Source organism: Meleagris gallopavo, chromosome 21 (assembly GCF_000146605.3).
Source record: "Meleagris gallopavo isolate NT-WF06-2002-E0010 breed Aviagen turkey brand Nicholas breeding stock chromosome 21, Turkey_5.1, whole genome shotgun sequence".
Lineage (NCBI taxonomy): Eukaryota > Metazoa > Chordata > Aves > Galliformes > Phasianidae > Meleagris > Meleagris gallopavo.
This window is the reverse complement of record NC_015031.2, coordinates 9,517,162-9,530,052: the sequence shown is the minus strand read 5'-3', so window position 1 is coordinate 9,530,052 and position 12,891 is coordinate 9,517,162. Positions and strand designations below refer to the sequence as shown.

Here is a 12,891-nt window from a genome sequence, read left to right as displayed (position 1 = left end):
AAAAGGAAGGAAAAAAAAGAAAAAAAGCAAGAAATCCAACCAGAAGGAGAGCTTTCAGGCAGTGGTGCCATGCAACCCGCTCTGTCCCATCGCAGCACGGCTGGTGGTTCCTGGGTTGGTGAAGGTGGAAAGATGGAAAAAGTGCCCTTGGTCCAACTGGGGCACCAGTGGGTTCTTCTCCAACCAGGCTGGATCCCCGGGGGCATTACAGGAAGCAGAGAAGCCCAAAGCTTTTCCCTACCCCTTGTGCTTAGATCCATCCGCTTTCGTTTCGTTTTGTTGGAACTATCAGTATGTAGCATGTGGGGTTTTTTTAATTGTTTTTGCTCTTTTGATGAGATTGTTCCCGGATGGAGCGCTGAGGTTCGCGGTGGGACGATGGAACTGCACTCTGTACCTTTTGTAAGATGGCTCGCTCTCTGCAATGCTTAGTTTTACAAGTTTGACTACGGATTGCCTACTCCATTTATGTACCCAGTACTACAGAGCGCCAAACCCGGCACGGTGCTGTGTGGCAGTGATGTTCTGTACCAGTCCAAGGTCTGAAACTCGTGGTTGGCCAGTCGCAAATAGTTCTGTTTCACCTCTAACCTGTATCACCTTTGCAGGTGTGTGTGACTTGCGGATGTACAACATGTTTACAGGTGTGCCCTGCATCCAGTCCTCCTCTGTTCCTATTCCAATTCTGTTGAGTCTCCCAACTGCTTGCCAAAAGTGGGAATTGCTTCTGGCCCTGCTGCAAAAGGGCCAGGGCTTTCCTGAGCTTTAAAGCGTTGAACAAACTGGATAATGGGGCTGGGAGGGGTAAGGTAGAATAAATCTTTTATTATTATTATTATTATTGTTATTATTTACAAAATGAAAAGCAAAGTGTTTGCAAAGGCTGTTTGCAAAGCTTCCAGTTTGTTTCACTGGCTTTAAGGCTCTGCTGTGTATTTATTTGCCTTGTGTAGTCACTTGTCGCCTTAAGGGCTGGGTTCCATTAAAAAACACAAAACCAAGACCTGTTTTGCTCCCTGGGGCGTCGAGCCTAGAAATAAATACGTGCGTGTGGCCCCGTACCCCAGCCCCATCTGCCTTCTGGGTAGAAGCCCAGAAAGAAGCGTGGGCCCAGCGTTGGGTTGGTTGGGTTGAGTTGCGTTGGGTTGAGTTGCGTTGAGTTGTGTTGGGTTACGTTGAGTCGTGTTGGGTTGGTTGGGTTCTTCTGACATCCTCTCTCTTGGCCCCGTGCTGTCAGTGGTACCGATGCACAGCCACCACCTTTCCTGCTGTATCCCTGACCATCCTCTCTCCTACCACCCCTCTGGTTGTCTGGCTGTCCTCCCAGCACTGCTGGGCACCAGGCAGATAGGAGCTCCTCTTTGAGCTCTTGCAGCTCTGGTTTGCTGATGAAGGGCCATGGGGCAGGCAGGCATTGCCCCGAGCCATGCAGGGCCGTGGGGGGAGCTCCCTCTGTGCTTTGTGTAACTCGCCCTGTCCATCTGCAGTCCTCCCTTTGTCCTCACACAATTCTTTGCTGAGCACTTATTAAAAATATCTTAAGATTTAATCTGTTTTCTGATTATTTTTGTGTAAACATTTAAAAAAAGAAGAGGAAAATTGAAAAAAAAAAAAATTGAGCTGTGACTAATTTTAGCGCATTTAAATAATGCTGAAGTGTTACTGACGAGTCGGTTGGTTGGTTGGTTGGAATCTGAGTATTAGTACTGTAGCATAAACCAAATACAGCCCAGTGGGGCGAGCGCTCGTGGGGCTGGGGCTGCGGGTGCCGGCGTCACACGAGCGTGTGTTTATTTGTGCCATTGCTTTTGTTACACTGAGCAGAGTTTTAAAACCCTTGTGTATGTGTGGTGTTGGAAAGCGGCTCTGAGGGTGAGACGGCGACCTCCTTTTTGTAGTGGTGAGATACTGATTCGGGTTAGGGCTGCTTTCGCTTCTCTGTTCTCCTGCTGGGTGCCCCGAGTCCCTTTCCACATGGTTCCCCTGCAAGGTTTCTTAGTGATGTGAGCAGTGTGGGTTTCTCTGGTGCCCACTGGAGCTCAGTGGTTCCCCACGTCTCCAGCAGGTCCTGCAGGTGTCTGTTGAGCGAAGTCTTGGCCACGTGCCACTGAATGGTCCCCTAGGTGGTGGTGGTGGCTCGGGGAGGGCTGAGAGCTGCTCCTCCAGCAGCGGCGCGAGGACCTGCAGCCCCTCTGCGCTCCGTTTTCTTGCCTGTTTGCTGGGTCAGCGGCGCTGCGGTGTTGAGGTTCGGTTGGGTTGGTTGTTCTAAAGCCTCCTCCGTTAGCTGTGAAATCCAAAATCTTCAGTTTCTGGGATCTGTGCGATAGCGTGGTCTGCTCCAGCACGTGGTTTGTTGCTCATTGTCACCTTTTCTGTCCCGTCAGCCCTGCTGTTTGCCTTCCCCAGCTGCTGTGAGCTTTGAAATGCAGCAGAAACCAATTCCTGCTGGATCCCAGCCGTGCTGCTCTGTGGTGGCCAACCGGGGAGCACCGGCTGGCTCAGCCAAGGCAGGACTTGCTTCCTGCTTGGGAAAAAAAAGAAGTTATCCTCAAAATTAAGTCTGTAACACGTGCTTTTCACATTGAGGACAGCATCACCTCAGCACGTAGCATCCTTTCCCCCCGACACGGAGCTGCTTGGAGCACTGATGCTCGTAGCCAGGAGCTTTCCTGCGTGTGATTTTGCTCTCAATTTGGTGTTCTCGGCACATTGCTGCTGGAGCACTGTCCTGGAGATCTGCGTGCCCGCAGCCGTTTGTTTCTGGATAGAGGCTGCTTCCAAGGAAGGTGACTGAGATCACGAGGGGAGCGAACGAGGCTGAACCCAACGTAAAGCTGCTACAAAACTTCACGCGGAGGTGTGAGGCTGGGAGGTGGCTGGGGAAGGAGCCCCGCAGCTTTGGCCAGCACGAAAACAAGGTTTCTGCCTTTGCACCCGCAAAACACAGCGCAGAGAACCGAGGGGAAGGGAGCAGAAGAGCCCGATCTGCTCCATCGGCCAGAGATCCCCGAGCTGTAGGAATTTGCACAATACGGATCGCACACAGGGTAAGGCCCCGGGACCCCCTGCTCTGGGGCTGCCGAGCTGTTATCGATCTCGACTGTTAATCAGAAAGCTTCGTATCGCGTGTCCAGAGCTCTAAAGCCATTCTGTAAGATAGCGGAATCCCTTTTCTTACAGCCTTAGAAACGAGTAGAGTTATCTTAAAAAAAAAAAAAATTAAAAAATTAAAAAAAAAAAAAAGGAAAAAAACATTAGTTCATTTCTTTCTGTGGTATGAAACTTGTGTACTGCGAATTTGTGAGCGTGGAGCAGAAGTACCAGTACTGTTTTCTTAAGAGAAACAACAAGAAACTGCTTTCCAGACGGTCTTTCCTCAGGTGCTAAATAAGGGTTCCAAAAATGGATACTGCTTTAGGAGTTTTGGCTTTATTCTTAAAATTCGTATTTTTTTGCTTAGGTGTCGTTAAGGTATTTTAACAAGAATGTTGTTGGTTTTTGTTTTTTTAAATGTAAATAAGATGACGCGTCTTTAATTTTCGGTTGATCTCCTCGTCGTCTGTATGGAATAGTCTGATTTTCACGTTATCCTTTTGAGAAGGACCCTCCTTTCACCTCCCTCGAAGACATTTCATTAAGTGTTGCTGCGTTTGAGAGTGAGTCTCCAGCCGCTCACGGATTAATGCTGCTGCTGCTATTCGTAACCCCGAAAACCCAGACTGTGTGATGCACTTTTGTCCCCCGAGTTCCCCGAGGAGAGCCGACCCCTCCCGTCACGCAGCCCCCCCACGGCCCGACCCTGGTGCTGACCCACGGGGATTTCTATGCAAACGCAAAGCAGAGGAGAGCTCTGACCTTGGAAGAACACTGTGCGTTTCTCTCTCCTTCCTCTTCTCAAGCTGCTATTGGAAGGGTTGCGCCATCCCAGCTCCTCCTTCCTGCCCGGTGGTGATGTGGGGATGAGCGCTCGGAAGGTCTGAAATCTCAATGAGCTCGTGTCTCATTGCCGCTTCTAGTATTTTGTTTTCTATTTGAATACATCTTTGGAAGGAAATCGCTCATCTCTGCAAATATATATATATGTATATCTTTTTAATGCTTTATCCCAATGTGAAGTTGACCAGAAGCAAAGCAGTGATGTTCAGACCACACGGCCTCCTGCCCCAGCGAGGGTCCACGGGACTTTGGGCAGGGAGAGCTGATGCTATGGAGATCCTTACAGGAACCCTGGTGTAAGGGAAGAGTCAGGAGGGTCCGAAGGAGCATAGGAATAACGCTTTGGGATTACAAATACCGGAATTTCCCTCCGTCGGCGCCGTCTTTTGCCCAGCGTTTGCTCTCTTACACACCCAGGTGTGTGCATATCCCAAACGTGCCTTGTGTGTGTGCTCAGCCACGGCGTGGGGCTGCGGTGGAGGCTGTCCCGCAGCTGGGACGTGTCCTCCCAAACGTGACCTGTTGGTGCGGCTTCTGAGGGGACCGGGGCAGGAGGAAGAGGATCTGCTTTGCTGTTCTGCAGACAGAAATGGGCAGAGGTCCAAAACCAGCTCTTCTTTGGGGTCGAGGTTCTCTGCGGCCGCCGGGATCCCCACGGCGCGGGGCTTTGCTCCCTTCCACATCGTGGTTCACGTTACCGTGGGCTTTTTTTGCCCTTTTTTTTTTCTTAAAGGAAAAGTAAATGCGCCGTGCGTTGCCCAAGTAGAGATGTGGAGCGTGCAGTCAGTGACTTGGGGTGTGAAGCTGTGCAATTCCTGCTCCTTCATCTCTCTCCTCGCCCTCCCGTGTGCTCTCCCTCAGTCTCTCTGTACTTCTGCCACTGTCAATGTGAAAGCTTGCTTGCGTTATTTTTTAGAAATGCATTTTGCACACTCGGGTTTCGCTGAAGCTCCGTGAAAAGGTTCGTTTGAAGCAGATGAATAAAGCTATGCACATGTTTTGAAAGTTTAATTTGTGTCTCATTACCAGAAGTGACTTATCTGCCCTCTTTGCATTCCCGTGCTGTCGTTGCCTGCATTATCTTCCTACCACGGAGGGCATGATGCAAGGTGACAGCTCTTTGCTGACAGCGTAGCAGAAAACTGGCGCTTCTTGAGTTTAGTAGCCTGTCTCTCTTTGCTTTCTCTGTCTCTCTCTCTCTCTGTATATCTATATAAATATATATTATTTTTTTATTTTAAAGAGCCTACTTTAGTAATTGGAGGGAGAGGGGCGAGCTGGCTTGCTGGGCGTGCTCCGGGTCAACGCGTGCTCCGAGTCTCTGCACGGTGCCCTCGTGCCAGAGGAGGGCATGGAGCACTGAGGGCTGTTGGCACGTGGCAGCCCTCTGCCCTGGCACACACGCAGGGTGCTGTGCCCGCAGTGAGGGCTGTGTGTGTGCGGTGGTGGGGTAAGAGCTGCTCTTGGTTTTGTTCTCATGAGTGACGTGTGTTGGGCTGCAGGTGCCAGCTCTGCAGGCGTTGCTGAGCCCCTTGTGGGGAAGGCTGGAGTTGGGAGGAGGACCCCGGCACCTTTCTCCTTACATTCCCTTCGCCGTGGCAGGAACCTGTACTAACTTGATGGCTTTTTTCATACCAAACAGGGCTGCTTTTCTATCTACCATCACACGTGTACTTACACACCTTCGGCAGCTTGCACGTTTCCGAAGGGCCTCGACTTGTTTACTGGGGGGACAGATGCCCCTCTCTCCCCCTCCCCAAATACTTCAGTGTTAGCAGCAGTGTTGAGAGCTGTGGAATGGAGCAGGGTCTGACTCAGCCCCTCCTGCCCTGCCCGTAGCTCTCACATCCTTCAGTTCCCCACGTTAAAACCGTGAGGGGTTGTGCTCTACCTGCTCTGGAGCTGAGTTACCTCTGACCCCGGACAGGGGCAGCCCCTCTTTGTTGTCCACGTTGAAACAGTCAAGGTCGGTTTTGTTTTCTTCTCCCCTTCCCGGTCTGTTTGAATGGGTTCACACGCACGGTGTGCCCAGCTGAGACGGGATCATTTTCCCAATGGTGAGAGGGCAGCAGTAGGAGTGAGTGTGCGACCTGCTGAGCTGCGTCTGGGGCGGGTGGTGTCACGGACTGTAAGGATAGGGAATGTCCATGAGCTGTAATGGCATGATGTATCTTTACCAATGATGTCATACTTCACACTAAATGTTTTAAAAAATAATTAAAGGAAAAAAAAGTTACCTGAATTTTGTTTATTCTGCACCAACAGGTCATCAAAATTTATCCAAATTTTATTATTTTGTCAGGAAAAAAAAAATTGTGTAGATCGAATACGTTAAGATGGACAATAAGTGATGTAAATCGTTGAATAAAAAATTTAAAGTTTATGGTTGTCAGCGTGTCTCTTTCTGCAGTCTGAGGGCGCATCCCCTGGCCCTGGGGCACAGGAACACTCAGTGCCTGTGGCCGTGGGGCTGTGAGTGCAGGGCATGGGGCAGGATGGGATGTGTGACCTCAACGCGCAATAGGAAACACCCACCAGGCCGTTTTATCTTTTTCTTTCAGTCACATTTATTTATTGGCAGTTGTGGCAGCTGGTACCGTTTAGAAGTGTTGTTCCATCAAGCAGTTGCAGTACAAGAAGGGGTTGTTATTTCAGGAGGGGATTATTAGCACCAAAAGGGAGCCGGTGAGCTTTAGAAACCTTGCAAAGATGTGCTCAGAAGTGGGGCCAGGCGCCAGGCAGCTACTGCTGGATGCGCCTGATGGACTGGATCTGGGAGGTCTGGGCGTGCGAGCCCCACTCTCTCCAGTGCTTGTAGTCTCCCCCATGGTGGTCAGCCTCCAGGACGTACTGGTAGCCACGGTACCCGGGGTACTGGTAGCAAACCCAGCTGCAAGAAATGGAGTTGTCAGGCAGCCGTAAGGGAATGAGATAGGAGCGGGCACGGGGCTGTGTGCTGACGGCCTTGGCTTGTCCCTGCCGCTCACCCAGGCCCTGTGCCCATCACTTACGCGCCGCAGGGGATCTTCATGGAGCCCACTTCGTTGTTGGCCCAGCCCATGGCCTGCAGCGAGGGGTAGTCATCGCTGATCTCCCACTGGCGGCCGATAAAGTTGTCTTTCTCGTAGACGGTGATCTTGGATTCCTTGTGATTCTGGGCCGGAAGAGCAGCAGGAGAAGGGGAGGTGAGTGGGGCTGAATGGTTGGGGGAAGGCTTCCCCTCCCTACAGCCTGGTTTGGGGGGTTCCAGGGGCTGCTGTGGCCAATTCTGCTGAGCACTGGGAGAGCTGGGACCGCCCTGAAGACTGCCACCCCCACAGCCCCTGGCCTAGCAGGTTTGCCCTTCCTAACTGCACTCCCTTGTCCTAGTGGATGTTGCCTGGGTTTCCTGGCTCGGAAAATTGAGGGTTCAGGAACTGCTATGCAGTGCCGTGCTGCTCCTAGCAAAGTGCTGCTCCCTGCCCATGCCTGGCTCCGTGCTGGGGTAACAGAGGGTGCTGCAGCACAGAAACCTTGGAGCAGTTCCTGCCCTGCCCAGGGCAATTCCTGCCCTGCAACCCGCCCAAGCCGGGAGCTGGGCAGCCCACGGGCACTCACAGCAGAGCAGACGGGGCGGAAGGACATCAGGCGTTCGATGTGGTAAGCATTGCTGCCGCTCCAGGCGTCCCAGCGTGGGTACTCGCCCCTCTCCAGGATGAACTGCTGCCCGCAGAAACCAGTGTGCTCATAACCAACCCAGCTGCAACACAAAACACAGCAAGGGCTACCAGGGCTTCCCACTGGAGCTACAGATGAAGGTGCAAGGAGGATTGGGGTCTGATATCTGCCCACCGGCACAGGTGCAGTGGAGGAAAGGAAAGCGGTGTTGGACACGGGCAGAACCCCCAGAAAGGGTGTCACTGTGGCTGCCACCTGATGGACATTCGTCGTGGCAGTACAGGGACTGGGGATGGGACAGCTACAGCTGAGCTTAGCAGGGAGGCAGAGGCCGGGCTAGGGGCCAGGAGAAGGATGGCACACCACTGTGCATCCCACTTGTTCACAGGGGCTATGTGAGATGCTGGGGGGTTTGAGAACTTGCCTCCTTTGAGGACCGAAGTTCAGCCCTGGTCCCATCCCTGCAGTCAGCCTCCCAGTCAGCAAGGTGAGCAGCTGAGTGGGAACACATCAACTCGAGCAGTGAGCTGATTATTGCGTGAGCACACACGCTGTGGTAATCCCATTAGCATTACAAATCCTAAATATAGCAGCGCAAATCTATCTTGTCTGCTTCCCCAGCCCCAGCGGGATGTTTGCCACCAGGACTGCTCCTTACACACAGCGGCTCGGAGCAGCTTGGGAGCTGTCTTGCCTGGTACAGGGAGGATTCCTGTGTGCAGGGAAAAGCCTGGCTCTGCTCCACACCCTAACAGTGACTGAGGCAGCTCAGCACGGGCTGCAGGCAGACTCAGGTCTGGCCGGGGGGAGCCACATAGTGCTGGTAGAGCAAGGAGCAGGGCCCTGGGGTAAGAAATGGGGCTCTGAAGCAGTGCTTCACAGGGTTACACGGATGAATGGGGAGCAGGCTGAGCTCACCAGCTGTGTTTTTAGGCAGCATTCATACTGGGCACAAGACAGCTGCAATCCTGGCCGCTCTCAGACTGCGAGTTTGGATGGTGCCAAAGGTATTGCTGCTGTCCTCTGGCCCTGTGTGCCCAGTGCCTGTGACACTGCCCATAGCTGGCTGCCCTACTCCGGCAGCGTGGGATCCCCATGCCTTGCTACCCCTGTGCTGGCTCCAGCTTAGTGGAGTAAACCTGCCTGGCCCCGTTTGCACTTGGGCACCCTTCACTCCACAAGCCCCCCAACGAGGAAAACATTCATGCCACCAGAACCAGGTACTCACGCGCCACATTCCACCTTTAGGGAGCGGATGTTGTCGAAACCACACTCCATGATGTTTGGACAGGCCGAGGTGAACTCCATCCTCTTGCCCTGGAAGTTTTCTTGGTCGTACACAGTGATCTGGAACAGAGAAGGAACTGCCCAGTCGGGAACAGTGCGGCAGTGGTCCCAGGGGAGTTCAGCACCTCTTTGAGATGGGTTCATTCTCCATCCAGGGAGGAGTACCGGGCTCTGCTGGGCACATCCCTGGGCTGGTTTGCAGCCCCTGCCATCTCGTGCATCCCTGCACCGCTGGCCCCGCACTCCCTGCCTGCTGTCGGGGAGCCGCATGCCAGCCCCGCTCTGCTCCTGCTCACCCCTAAGGTCAGTTCCTGGGGCAGCAGCACTGTCTGGAGAGAGGAGTGGAGCCCTTCTGGGATGGGCAGGTGGCAGGGCTGTGGCTGGCGGTTCTCCCGGCCTCTGCTCCGAACGCTCTAGGGCAAAGAGGATTAACGGGAAAAGGGCGAGGGGGGATTCCCTGGTGCTGTGGTTGATGCCATCCTTTCCGTGTTTCAGCAGAGTTTTGCCCACTTATCTGTGATTTTCCTCTCCCTCTTCATTCCCTACATGAACTGGCCATGTCACCAGAGCTGTCACCAGCCCTGGCACCCTCAAGGCTGCTTTCCATACCCATTGCCTCCTTCATAGCTTTCATGCCTGCTGGCCTGTGCCCAGCCTGCCTTCACCCTTAGGGGGTGGTAATGACAGTGCGTGGCTTTTGGAGACAGCTGCCTAATACAGCACCTCTGGTGAGGGCAGGGCATGGCCAGACCAGGACGCTGCAAAGAGGACTGCCAGAGAGAACTGGCTTTATCCTCACCTGTTCCCCACCTCCCACCTGAGATGCAGGGCGTGCGAGGACATACCTTCCATGGGCCCATGGGGACAGGCAGAGGGTTTGTCTGAGCCATCTTTGCTGCTGGAAAGGTGTCTGGAGAAGGAAGGAAAACCAATTGATGCTGCAGAGCACTCCCTTGATCGCTCCCAATGAGACTCTCACCAGCTGCAGAACAGCTCAAGGGGCACAGTGGGGGGCTCTCTCCTCCCACAGCCTGCCTTGTGCCCTGGGGGGTCTGCGAGACCCCCGCTCCCATCCCTGCCTTTCTTGTGCCTCCCTTGGGCACTCCTTCCTCAGGAGCATCGGGATGGCTGCGGCTCACAACCTGGGGTGCCAATAGGGTGCCATGCCACAGCTGGATGCGGATCTGCCCCTAGTTACGGGGCTGTCCACCACCCACTGTGCCAATGGGGACGTGTCACCCTCTGGGCACCTCTCCTACCACCGGGCAGAGGAAGGGCTGTGCCAGGCAGCAGTGGGGTGAGCAGGGCTGGGATGGGGCAGGTCAGCTCCAGGACTCACCTAGCTCAGGCGGTACAGCTGCTTCGCCCATGTCATGTCTGCCTACTTCAGCGGCTCAGCTTTTATAGGGCGCTGCTGGCCCGGAGCCGGTGCCAGCGTTTGCAGAGCCGTCAGCACAATGCTCCCACTGGCATTGTCCTGCTGATCCCCGGAGATTTCAGCAGCTCATCCCCATGGTCCGGGCTACATTCTTGGGGGAAAAAAAAAATAAAAGGAAAAAAGAAAAAAAGATCATAACAAAAATAATCAGGGGCGGCTGTTTGTACAGATAATCTTGGGCGTGAATGACTCAACAGTTTGACGCTTCTGGCATTTTCCAGGGGCAATGCAGCGCGCTGTCACAGGGCTGGCCTGGCCTGGGAGCAGGTGGGAAGCAGTGTGGCTTCCCATGTCTGGAGACCCCCTTCCCTGTGTGCTCGGGGCAGCAAGGACAACATGGTGTGGTTGCATCCTCCAGCCCTCCTCACACCACAGGACGTGGGGCAGTGGTGGGAGCTGCTGCTGTGGGGCCTTCTGGTCCCCATTGCTCACTCCCTGGGCCCACAAATGATGCCAGGTCTGTGGGGGTGCAGGGCCACCATGGGCCTCAGAGGCGCTAGGCCTCACAGTAACCATGGCAACGAGGCCTACCTGGGTCTGAAGCCCCACAGTAACCATGGCAACGAGGCCTACCTGGGTCTGAAGCCCCATAGTAACCATGGCAACGAGGCCTACCTGGGTCTGAAGCCCCACAGTAACCATGGCAATGAGGCCTACCTGGGTCTGAAGCCCCACAGTAACCATGGCAATGAGGTCTAAGTGGGTCTGAAGCCCCACAGTAACCATGGCAATGAGGCCTACCTGGGTCTGAAGCCCCACAGTAACCATGGCAATGAGGCCTACCTAGGCCCAAAGCCCCCTGGTAACCATGGCAACCAGGCCCTGCTCCCCTTCCCAGCCAGGCAGGGATGCCATGGTGGGCGCAGGCCTGGAGTGGCATGGCTGCTGCAGGACAGGCTGCTAGGGCTGGGAGGCAGCGTGGCAGTCAGGACTGCTGCTGCCTCAGCTCATGGCCGCCAGCACAAAGCGCCGCCCGCGTCTGACTGCCCCTTTTGTCTGCTCGGCACAAAACAAAGCGCCCTGTCAGCGCGGAATGCAGCCCAGCCTGGCGCGAGGCCTGTGGGGACACAGCAGGGCTGGGACGGTGCCCACGGGGAGCCGGGATGGCCCTGCTTTAGGGGGCAGGATCGGGGTGGTGTGTGGCCCCCTACATTAATGGGGTCGAGGTGGTTGAGCAGAACTGTGGGGATGCACCACTGACCACAAGAAGGCCGCTGGTTTTGTTCAGTGTGCGGATTGTCCCACTGCCCCCAAAGCTGTCACTGCGGGGCTGCAGACCGCAGCACGGCCCCAGCACCCCACAGAGCCCCATACAAGTCCTGGGCACAGCCCCGCAGGGCTGGCAGGCTGGCCAGGAGCTGGGTGCCGCTAGAGGGAGAGCTCACCCTGAGCAGCGGCCTGCAGCCGGCGCATGCGGGTGTACAGTGGTGTGCAGGGCTGCACCCACACTGCAAACAGCACCCGGGCAAAGCCTGCGGCAGGCAGCCGGCCCCAAACACCTCTGCCTGTTCCGCAGCCACACCCAGCAGTGCTGCTCAGGGATCCACCACTCATCCTGCTCACACTGTGACCCTTTCGGCTGAGGACAGCAGGGAGAACGGCGGTGAGAGCACCTGGGGATCCACCACCGCCACCACCACGTTTCCAGGTCCGCCGGCAGTCTGGAACAACTGGTTTTTCTAGATCCTGGAGACTATAAAAAAAGCAATGACCTATTTAGCAAAGCCCCGTGGTGCTGCAGAACAGATGCCTCCCCCCAGCCCAGCACGGGGCCGTTTCTTCCTGGAATGCTGTGCGATACGGGATTTGCCAATGGCTGACACAGACCCGTGCTTAGAGAGAGCTGGTGGCATCCAGTGGGACCTTGCATGCATGTGCTGGGCTCCAGGCTGTGTACCATGGAGCTGTGTGGCCATGCAGAGGTGTGCGAGGCTCCGGCAGCCCCTGCACAGAAGAGAAGGGAGCAGATCGGCTGCAAGGTCTAATGTCCGCACTGCTCTCCCCTGTGGCTGTCTGGTGGGGGCTGTGTGTCCTTGGGGTGGTGGTCCCAACTCCATCAGAGCCCTCACAGTGCTCAGGGTGGGCCACGTGGGTTTTTTGCAGCCTTTTTGGGCTTGGGCTGTACTTAAACCCCTCCAACATGAATGGAAGGGCACAGCAAAGGCTCATGGCTCGCTGCTGGGGGTGCTCACTGCTGATCGGGTGCTGCCTGCAGGCACCCAGCATCCCAGGGCCTCCAGCTCCATCCTTGTGCCCGCACGGGGATGGTGATCCTCCCCTCTCAGGATCACAGCGCTGCTCCTTGCTGGTCCCATCTCAAAAGGAGTGCCTCAGCAGCACACACGGCCTCATTGTCCCAACACCAAAGCAGCTCCCTTTGCCAGCTGCAGGGACTGCAGCACTGCACCCTGTACAGTGTGTGCAGTGTGCCAAAGCGAGCATGCGAACATCTCACTGCGGGCATCGGGGGGTGTGCGTGCAACCCACGTTGTGAACAGGTGTGTGCACCGGAGGGTGCCTCCTCTGCGTGTGCACAACCGGCGGGTGTCCGTAGAAGCGGGGCTGTGTGCACG

General features: G+C 55.2%; 2 protein-coding genes across 4 annotated transcripts in view; one reads left to right on the top strand and one right to left on the bottom strand.

Moving 5' to 3' along the window:
• Window positions 1-6,478: 6,478 nt before the first annotated feature.
• Window positions 6,479-12,885, bottom strand: CRYBA1 (crystallin beta A1). 3 transcript variants are annotated; one of them, XM_019622054.2, is made up of 7 exons: window positions 11,704-12,885; window positions 10,220-10,409; window positions 9,726-9,790; window positions 8,822-8,940; window positions 7,534-7,675; window positions 6,948-7,090; window positions 6,479-6,826 (listed from the first exon to the last, which is right to left on the bottom strand). In XM_019622054.2, the coding sequence occupies exons 2-7, from the start codon at window positions 10,248-10,250 to the stop codon at window positions 6,679-6,681; spliced, it is 648 nt and encodes a 215-aa protein (XP_019477599.1). In that variant the 5' UTR covers window positions 10,251-10,409; window positions 11,704-12,885; the 3' UTR covers window positions 6,479-6,678. The 3 variants fall into 3 exon arrangements, with proteins under 3 accessions (XP_019477599.1, XP_010720420.1, XP_003214269.1); XM_010722118.3 differs by having other exon boundaries at window positions 11,882-12,885; XM_003214221.4 differs by having other exon boundaries at window positions 11,932-12,885.
• Window positions 10,799-12,891, top strand: part of NUFIP2 (nuclear FMR1 interacting protein 2) — a 10,059-nt gene continuing 7,966 nt past the window's right edge. The window contains exon 1 of the mRNA XM_019621867.2: window positions 10,799-10,994. Within this exon, the coding sequence (XP_019477412.2) occupies window positions 10,799-10,994 (196 nt within the window). The remainder of the gene's footprint in view (window positions 10,995-12,891) is intronic.

What these genes read in the sequence shown, in the direction of transcription:
- CRYBA1 (XM_019622054.2), bottom strand. Translation starts at nt 10,250, where the DNA reads ATGGGCGAAGCAGCTGTACCGCCTGAGCTAG. An exon ending in TCCCCATGGGCCCATGGAAG is followed by an intron (nt 8,941 to 9,725) that starts GTATGTCCTCGC and finishes TCTCTGTTCCAG; the next exon opens with ATCACTGTGTACGACCAAGA. An exon ending in ATGAAGATCCCCTGCGGCGC is followed by an intron (nt 6,827 to 6,947) that starts GTAAGTGATGGG and finishes CATTTCTTGCAG; the next exon opens with CTGGGTTTGCTACCAGTACC.